The 9,755-nt window shown below is 51.8% G+C and overlaps 1 protein-coding gene across 1 annotated transcript; it reads left to right on the top strand.

Moving 5' to 3' along the window:
* The first annotated feature begins 51 nt into the window (after positions 1 to 51).
* On the top strand, positions 52 to 4,791 carry MMGT1 (membrane magnesium transporter 1). The gene is given in 5 exon segments (XM_075513530.1): positions 52 to 998; positions 1,000 to 1,183; positions 1,827 to 1,879; positions 2,819 to 2,922; positions 3,918 to 4,791. Coding segments are annotated over 5 exon segments (567 nt in total). The 5' UTR covers positions 52 to 935; the 3' UTR covers positions 4,081 to 4,791.
* The last annotated feature ends 4,964 nt before the right edge of the window (positions 4,792 to 9,755 follow it).

The following is a 9,755-nucleotide window of genomic DNA, read 5'->3' as shown; positions in this document are numbered from 1 at the left end:
GGGCAGGGAGCGAGGCCGCAGGCGTGTGGGGGACAGGGGCTGCGAGGGACGCTTGCAGGAGTGCTGGGAAAGGGGTCGCCAGGGAAAGAGCGGGCTGCAAGGGTGCAGAAGGGGCTTTGCAAGGGGGAAGGTGGCCAGAGCGCGAGCAGGTTTGCAAGAGGAAAAAGGATTCCCGAAACGGACTTGCTGCAAGGAAGAAGTTTTGTGCGGGCCTCGGCTTTGCGCAGCCGCGCACAGGAGCGGTTGGGGCCCACGAGGCTGTCGTGCGTGGGGTGCTCTGGAGGGGCGTGCTGCGGGCCGGCCCCGGCCCGGGCTCCTGGGGGGGACGGGGTCCTGCACAGCTCCGTGGGGGCTGTGGGGACAGCAGCAGCCCACGCTGCTGCCCAGAGCCGGGGCCGGGCCCCGGGGGGAGGCGGTGCCCACGCGCCGTGCCAAGGCGTGCGGGTGGTGCCGGGGCCGCGGTCAGCCCCGAGGTGGCACCAGGGTAAACTTCCCACCCCGGTTACCAGGAAATAGGGAGGGTTCGTGCAGGCGGTGGGGCAAGGGCTGCAATAAACGCACAGTGATCGGCTTAAAGGCGATTTGTAGGAAGCGCCCTCGAAGAGTTGCTTTTGTGCCCCGGAAGACCCAGGACGCGTGGCCGTGCGGGACGGTGGGGTTTCCTTGCTTTGCCCCAGGCCTTGCTCGGCCCGGGGCCGGGGCGTCCGTTCCCGCACAGCCGTGCATCCCTTACACGGGTTTTTCTGGCACGGGTTCCTCACGCTTGGAGGTTGAACGCGTGGAGAGCGGGAGTTACCCCGGGCCCCCGAAGGCCCCACGCTGCGCTCTCAGCCGGGAGGGAGCCGGCCTGGCCCGGGGGCCGATGGTCCGCTCCTCCCTCGGCTGTCCCGCCGGGGACAAGCCCGGGGCCCGCCCCGACGCCGTCCATCTTCCCGATGGCCCCGGTCCCGCGTGGGAAAGCGGCCGCGCGGCCACGCCCCCTGCCGCCAGAAGCCACGCCCCTCCTCTGCGCGGCGCGGCTCCGCCCCCTTCGTGACGCCATCAGCGGGCGCCGGGGGACGGCGGGCGCCCCTGGCGGCGGCGGGGCGAGCGGCGGCGACGATGGCGGCCGCCTCGGTGTGGAAGGGGCTGGTGGGGCTCGGCCTCTTCGCCCTGGCCCACGCGGCCTTCTCGGCGGCGCAGCGTGAGTGAGCGGGCGGCGGGGGGCGGCCCGGACCGGCGCCGCCGCCGGAGGCGGGCTGGGGCGCGGGGAGGCCCGCCGGGCCCCGTCACCCCCGCCCGGCCGCCGGGGGAGCTCCGGGGCGGGGGCCGGGCCGGGCCGCGGCGGCATCGGCATCACCACCATCATCATCATCCCCGCGGGGAGCCCCGCGGCGCCGCCAAGCCCGCCGGCTGGGGTGGCCCTGCCCTTGCGGGCCGGGCTGCGGGGCGAGCGGAGCTGGCGCTCGCCGGGAACTTACCGGGAGGAGCGCGGGGCTCGCCCCGTGCAGGCGCCGCGGCAGCCGGGGCGGGGAGGGGGAGCTGCCGGCCGCCGCTCGCGGCTTCGTTCCTTGCGCCTGCAGTCCCCGCTGCCTTCCCGCAGCCATCCGGCCCTCCCGGCTGGGAGGAGAGGCGGTGGTGACCGGGGCTGCGCGGGGCTCGGGCTCGGCCGTGCTCCGGAGGAGCGGAGTCTCAAAGGAAGACCAGGAGCAGCCCAGCTGCCTGGGATGGTCGGGACTGACACATGCCTAAGACCTACAGCAAGTTCCTGTGGGGCTTTTGTGTTGCTCTGCTGTTTATTTGCTTATACAGAGTGTTTGACGCATGTGTGTGTTTCTGTTTTGTAGATCGTTCTTATATGAGGTTAACAGAAAAGGAAGACGAAACATTGCCCATAGATGTAAGTTTTAAGTTTTTACAGTGTTTGAAAGGCGTAGTGCTGTGTGGATAGGTTAGTCTCTTTCAGTTGCTTTTTTTTTTTACGTGATAGGCAAGAACAAAGGGTAAAGTCGTTTTTAAATTGCACTTTCATTTGAGCTCCCTCTGTCAAAAAGAACCATATTTTCTAATCCCAGCTTCCTGCGGTGTGTTACATCTGTCAGAGAGAGCAAACCCCAGGTCCAGACCTCCCTCTCCTTCTTTAGAACTACCCTGAAGCATCTTGTCCAGGAATTCCCTGAATGTAGCTCAGAGAGCTTTTGCATTCATCTCCTTCTTTGCAGCATAAACATCCTCCTCCCTCTGGCTTTTGTTGGCTGACATTTGTTTATCCAGTGTGGCTGCGTGCCCATTTCACCCCAGCACAACCCGCTTCAGGAAGGGTTTTTCTTACTTGTTTTATTTGCTTGCTTTTTAAATTCCACTTCCAATATTATCTGTTCCATTTTTCCTTAAGCAGAAAGGTAAGGAGATCAAATATCCATGACAACCAGTCATGGCATTTGGACCGAGCAGCAACTGCCACCGCTGCACAGCGTGTGTTGGCAGCCAACTCGTTTCTCGGAGAGAGTATTAGATCCTTAAGTGCACAAGAACACGGTTTTTTGTTCTAAGGATCTTGCTGAGGAGCCGTGTGAATCAATTCAATTCATGCAACGCATACCGATGTCGGGCAGCTAAAGCTTTTCTCAGCTCTGCCACTGTTTTGCCGTGCCAAATAGGCAGGGTATTTAACCTTCCTGTGCCTCAGTTTCCCTACTGTTGAATTGCCTACTCTGTAAAGCACTTACTGTCACTGGATGAAAAGCGCAAGAGACGCTGTTTGAAAGATGAGATGTTTTAGTAAATATTAAGAACGTTAAGTAATGTGTGTGTCGCATTGTGCTTCCTTCTGTTACAGATAGTTCTTCAGACTCTGTTAGCCTTTGCAGTTACCTGCTATGGGATAGTACATATCGCAGGAGAATTTAAAGACATGGATGCCACTTCAGAACTAAAAAATAAGTATGTTTTATTTCTTCTTTTCATAAACAGACATATCTGCTACTCTCTATACAAACTGAACATATCCATGAAATAGCTCGCTCTTTAGCTCAGTTCTTAAATGCATGTTGTAGACAATAACACTGAGAGGAACAGTCACACCTGGGAAAGCCAACAATGTCTTGAATTCCAGAGAGAGTTAGATAACTGGAACAAATTAAATAAACTTCTTGCTTTTCCTCATCCAAAATCCTGCTGTGCAGAGCTGGTAGAGGAATGAAATGTCTACATGGGAAGTAAGAGCTCAGCAGTCACAACCTGCTGTTGTGAGATGGTCTCATAGACTACGGGGCAGTATGCCTGGCTCACCCTCTTTTTGTCTTGGCTTCTGTACACGGGTCTGAATTATTTGAATCTCACACTGAAGTATTCAAGGCAGAATATCTGAAAGACTTTGAGAATAAGGGATTTTGAATCGAGATTTTGAAAAGGATATGAAATTGGATTGTGGCCTCTCCGGCCATTTCCAAGAACACAGGGGAACATGGAAAGTAAACAAGTTGACATTGTTGTATTTCATAGCATTTACCGAAAACCCTTAGCTTCAGGCACAGAAAGGGATGGAAAGCTGACAGTCAACAGCGTCAAGATATTAACCCAACTGACAGTTGAATAAACAGCGTCAAGGTATTAACACAAGTGACAGCTGAACTAAGGCTGGCACTTCTGGTATGTGTGCATGCAGTAATCCACAGGCCTGCCCCTAAGCTCAAGGAAGGAAGGTGAAGTTTGTCTGTGGGGTGGACAGCCGCTGCGTATTGAGCAGTCGGTATTTTTCATGCTTGGCTTTGTATTTCCTCTGTGTTTTGGTTTAGGAAACTTATAAAGCGAGCAAGACACTTGGATTCAAAACTTGTATTTCCGTGTCTGTAAAAGTTGGTATACTCTAGACTGACTCTTCTAAAACCCCTGTTCTAAAAGAGTATTAACGTTGACTTTTTACATTTATTTTGAAGGACGTTTGACACATTAAGGAACCATCCATCTTTTTATGTATTTAATCATCGTGGTAGAGTATTGTTCCAGTCCCCAGACACAGTGAATTCTTCTTCAAACCAAGATGCTTTGTCATCCAGCTCATCACTGAAATTTCGAAAACTTGAACCTCTGCGCCGCTAAGACTTTTACAGATTATAATAATAATCCAGGACACTGAGATGTAATATTCAAGTCGGGGATGTAAACACTTTTTTAATTTCTGGAGCAGTATTTATATTGATCTTCCAGACTTTATAAAGTATATATATATAACTAAGGACCTTCTTTGTACACTGTTAATGAAAATGACTGAATTGGCAATGCAGTATAAATTATTCTACAGTTATGCTGTGAAACACATCTTCAAATTTTTGTATATTAAAACAAGTTGCAGCTGACTTAACTTCAGTTAAAACAAAAAGCAAGCTAGTTTCTACTGCGATTAATGTTCTTTGACAAGAGGGAATGTTCGAGTGCTATTTATTTTCTCAGTTTGCTTGCACTACAGTTTATGGAACTCCTTCAGAAATACTGTGTGCACTGCATCACTTAACAGCAGAAAAAGGGGCAGCGTCTCCTGTTCCTAGAATGCCTAGGAGACCTGCATGGTGTAGGCACGGGAAGTCAAAAAGACTGCTTTCATTTTTATTTTTTTACAGTGCTGAAAAATAGCTGTGTGAAGGGTTGGTTTTTTGTTCCTAGTTTTTCATTATCACGTTATTTCCTTGTTGCCCTCCTTCGTTTAAATGTAAACTGTCCTGTGTTGCCCCAAGTTGCCTGGGATGTGGCTGTACGTTTGGTGCCTGTGTGGGGGAGGCAGCTCATGTCCGATCACGTAGATAATCTACCATGCTCAGCTTGTTTACCTTATTTATGTTCTCTTTGGTTGTGAATATGGGAGTGTTCATCAGATGGCTGGATGCTGTGTTGGCACCAGATACAAGTTCCCGAGTCATCTTCTATGAGAAGTATTTAAGTATCAATAAGAAATATCCATTCTGTCTGTGGTCCAGGGGTAGGGCCCAGCAGCTAGGTCTGTTTGCTGGCACTAGTACAGTACAGGTAATCAACCAGTCATGGTACAACTACCCCCTTTTCTGCCAACGGAGCCTTTCAGTTTGGTTTCTTTTTTCCAGCTGAGCCCTTCGTTGATTTAAGATTACTGTCTTGATTTCACGTATTAGGACAGATGATACAGTCCTTAACTCTTACTGATGTCTAAATTCTGATCTCCCCTTGATTCATCAATGCTAAAATTTCTCTCAGTCTGGCATTTCACCTACCTGACGTAGCAAAGGATGGTAGTTCGAGACACTGATGGGGCCAACTAGAATTTTGCCTAGTCTGAGGATGTCTCAGTGCCACCGTGGAAACTCAGCCTTTTGTCCTAGCATCTGTTTTTTTTTTTTTAAACTGTTAAGAACTGTCAAAGGCAAAAAGCTTAGCAAAAATACTGTGTAAACCGAAGCCTCTTTTTCTAGCTCTGCCCGTCCTATGGAGTGGGTGCCCCAGTGCTAGAGCAATATCTGTAGCTGCTGCTCTACAATCACTCTTAAGCATCTGGGTTTGGTTAGAAAGGGTTACTCTGCCAGCTGAAAGCATCTGAGCTGCTGGATTACTTCCTAAAGTGTCCTGGTTCCCCCTAGCTGGTGTCACAAATCAGCTCATGCCAGCTGCTGTCACCAAAGGCCTCAAAAATAGTAAGTATCAGGTCAGCTCTCTGTTGCGGACAGAGCTCTTTCCTTGGGGAAGAGGGCTGCTGTGCGGCAGTCGCTGCATGGAGGAAAGGGCTGAACATCGGCCAGGTGACCTTGCGAGGCACAGAGGAAAGAAAGAATTAGCAGAGGGAGGGAGAAGCAAGGCAGAAGGTCAGTAACCACTGTACCAGACTGATACTGCAACTGTGGTTGGCAGTGAGCCATTTGCAGAGGGTCTCTTAGAGCAGGGCTGCTCACCCTTAATGTCTAAGAAGCCCCATTTGTGCTACCGTAAGGCTACGTGGACCTGCCCGAGGCGGAAGGTGCCGCTGTGGGACAGGGTGAGTGGAGAACGTCATCCGCTTCTCAGAGCGGGTCCTGCTAGGAACACCCTGTTGGCTGCATCAGGTCTCTTCTCGTGACAAGTAGCCTTACTCTTCAGCAGCAATGGTTATATCACAAAGCTGTACAAATTATTTTTTCTTATTGATCTCGCAACGTCCAATAAAAATTGATATCCTTGAAGTGTTTGGGAGTTTATTTGTTTATTTCTGACCAACCTGGAGCCTGCTGCAGCAAATCCCTGTTGACTGAATATTTAAAAGTGACTGCCTAGCATTGACAAGAAGTGATTGCCTTAATTACAGCAGCTCTGTGTGAAAGTGCGTGCCTGGCCTGGCGTTATATATTACTATCAGATAAGATCAGTAGCGGAGTCAAAATAGCATGTTACAAGTAGCTAAACAAAACATTTAGGAGGGAAACGTTACCAGCATGGGGATCTGCCTGCCTTTGAGGTTCCTAGTCAACATATCTGGCAGAGCTGACATATTTTCTGTCTTCCATTTAACCATAGTAAAGGCTTTTCTACCATGTGTTAATCCCCTTCCAACCCACGGGACGGGCTCCTGCAAGGTCTGGTATTGCAACAGTTGCTGGGGGAAACACTCAGCCTGTTCATGGGGCTGGAGATGGTTAAAATCTTGGACTTGAGCAAGATCACTTTTCACTCCCTGTTCTGCTTTTCTGTTGGGGGAGGTTGAAAAGTTAAGCAAACTCCTCTAGTTCTTTGCTAACTATAGCATCCATCATGATTGCACCAGAGAGAGCAGCAGACTCGCCCTTCGTCTGCTTCCCGCACTGTTGCAGCCTTCTGCATCCAGCACGGAACGTGAGGGTGTAAAAAAACCAATCATCGGTCTTTTAAGGAAGGGGCACCTTAACCAGCTCCCAAAGCTACCTTGTGCTTACCTGGCAACGTGCAGTTCTTCACAGATGAGCTTCCCTTCTTCAAAAGCAAAAGTTGTGCCAAGAGCTTCTTGGATTAGGCCGAAGAGGAAGAGCTTCCAGCCTCGCCCAGCACGCATTTACTGCCATCACGCCTTGAATTGCTTTGGCTAGAGGATGTGATGTTTCTACTACATTAAATACCAAAAAAAAAATGCGCTGATAATTTGCATTCATTGCTGGAGTAGCAGGTTTAATCTGCATTAATTTTGCTATTTTTTTTCCTACTCTTCCTCACCAGCCAGTGAGTTCAGTGGGGAATTTTTGTTTCTTTAAAGCTAAGGAGGGCAGGAGTCGTTTAGACCCTCGCAAGGTGAGGAGACAGGGACCACAGTTCGTGTCAGAGTTCAATGTCCCCGCCCTTTCCAAATCAGAGGCCAGGGTGGAAGTGCAGCTGGCAGAAATCTCTTTTCCTAGAGAGTTCAGCGAGTGCTGAACCATAGCACTGCTTGTGACAATAACTCCCGATCACACATGTCTGACGGTGGCAGAGGAGCTTTGTGCTTCCCCTCCACACGTCGGCACGGCACGCGCTAGAGCCATCGCTGCAGTGCAGGAAAGCGAAGTGCAGCTGCGAGACCCGTTAGCACTGCTTGTAAAGCGTGAGGCCGGTGTGCCCTCTCCCCACTGCTGCCGAGCGCTGCATTAAAGCTTTCTCGGCAAAGCTGGCGGCTAACGGCCCCTTCCCGGTGCTCTGGAGCACCGACGCAGCCCCCTCCCTGCAGAAAGCAGGGAATGGCAATTACTTTCTAACTCTAAAATGATTTCTGGCTTCCATATCACTCGCTTCCCATGCTTCGGGTTCCCTCGCCCTTCACCACGCTGCAGCAGAGCCGCCTTTCTCTGCCTCCGACACCTTCAGCAAGGACATTAGCTATGGGGACATGCTCCAGCTGGATACAGGCCCCCCCCCCCCCCCAAGAGTGGTACTGTTGGCTGCTCCTTTTTGGGAGTCACCTGCACCAAAAGGCAGCAATTTTACACCAGATGATGCGGGAAGGCTGAGGCTCACCCCGCAGCATCCGGGGCCACGGCGCTGCCCCCGAGCTCCCTGTGGGAAGCCCCCCCATCACCCACCCCCCGCCTCGGCAGGGCAGGGAAGCTGCAGCTCGCTTTGCAGTTCCCTGCTGTCCCAGCCGGTGCCTGTGCCGAGCTGGCAGGCTGCCTGCGCAGTGGGGAAGGGCGAAGAAAGGCTATTTTGAATGTTAAACAAGCAGAAAAAACTTTGGTACCAGCTTTCCACGGCCGGCACTAGCAGCGAAGGCAAAACACTCCTTTGATTTGGCCTTGAGGTTCACCTTGAAGCCGTAATCACCTGGCGGAGAACCATGGCGGAAATAAATCTGGTATTCCGGCAGGTAAAAGCCTTTTAATCAGCCCCACATTGGTCTCAGTGATACAATGTCATTTCAAAACACTCCGGACTGCAACAAAAGCTTCATCCTTAAAATGGAAGCTAATTAATTTTCCTGTCCTGCTAACTTAATCCTTTTTCCAGCCAAGAAAGGCAAATGGGAGTTCACCAAGCAGCGAGGCAGCCAGGAGCCTGGCAGCGTGAGCAGGAACACAAGCCCCAGGGCTCTTTGGCAGGGGCCCAGGCTGTGCGGCGTCACGGCTTACCAGGCCACTTTCAAAGGAAGGGGGAGAGGAAAAAAAAGTTAAAAGGTGACATTTGGATTATCAAACCAACGGTTTGTCCTCTGCTAGTGGTCCCAGGGAACCCACAGACCCCCCAACACAGATGGATGTGGCTATTTACTCCCAGTTCGCAGCCCTAATGTAACCCTTGCTGCCAGGCAGAGCACCCGGCACTGGAGGTGCCCTCCATGCCCGGACTGGTGGCGGCTGAACCAGTTTCCCGGGGATTAGCCAGAGGCACGTAGTGCTGCAGGAGGACTTCACTTAGGATTTAAAAAAAAAAAAAAAAAAAAAAAAAAGAAAGAAAAAATTCCCCCTCCTCCCCCAAGGTATTTCTGCTGTATATTTTAGAGCAGTTCAGGGCCAGCCATGCAAGGCCAGTGCCGACATCCTCTGTCCCCAGGAGGTCTCTGCTGCAGTCCAGGATGCAGGAAGAGCACCCAGTGCACACAGCAAATGCTGAAGCAGCGATTTACTCCTCCGCCCCAGACACAGAAGTGCACAAAACAGGACAGTTGCATCAAAAAGCAGTTTTGGAGGAGCCAGTTCAGCAGGCGCTCCAAAGAACGGCTCGCTTCCCCACGTCCACACCAAGCTGTTGCTCTCTGGGACGTTACCGGAGCCTCCAAGGCACCCGCAGGCCTGGGCTCAGCCCCCAGTAAGGGCAACCCCATGGTAAGGCAGCACGTCCCCAGCACAACATAAGCACACAATGGGGAGAGAAGGGGCCAAATAATCCCTCCTCCTCCTTCTCCAAAACCACCATGCTGCTTCTGGTTTGCAGCCCACTATCACGTACAGATCTCTGCCCAGGGACCTGGGTGAGAGCGGTGCCATTTCAACGTCAAAGTTACCACCACCACTTTGAAGCAGAAGCCAGCTGCTACTTCAATACCTGTTTGAATACAACAGCCTCAGATCACAAAGGGAAAGCTGCAGCAGAGCGAGACCTACGTTCATCTCATGTGGGAGGGACCCACATATCCTGTGGGGTGCAATAGGGCTGGTTAATAAACCCAGCTCAACTCTAAGTACGGCCATGCTGCTGCCTTCGGTTGGCCAGGGCTGGCAGGAGAGGACGACCTCTGAAAGGGACAGGCTGAGATGTCTCCCCACCCAGCATGATGTGAACAGTGGTCAGGAGACGTTTGCAAGGTGCTCTCCTCTCTGCCCTTGCTTCTCATGCTTAAGCGT

Source organism: Mycteria americana, chromosome 10, assembly GCF_035582795.1.
Source record: "Mycteria americana isolate JAX WOST 10 ecotype Jacksonville Zoo and Gardens chromosome 10, USCA_MyAme_1.0, whole genome shotgun sequence".
Lineage (NCBI taxonomy): Eukaryota > Metazoa > Chordata > Aves > Ciconiiformes > Ciconiidae > Mycteria > Mycteria americana.
The sequence above is the reverse complement of the archived record's forward strand: the minus strand, read 5'-3'. Positions and strand labels throughout refer to the sequence as shown.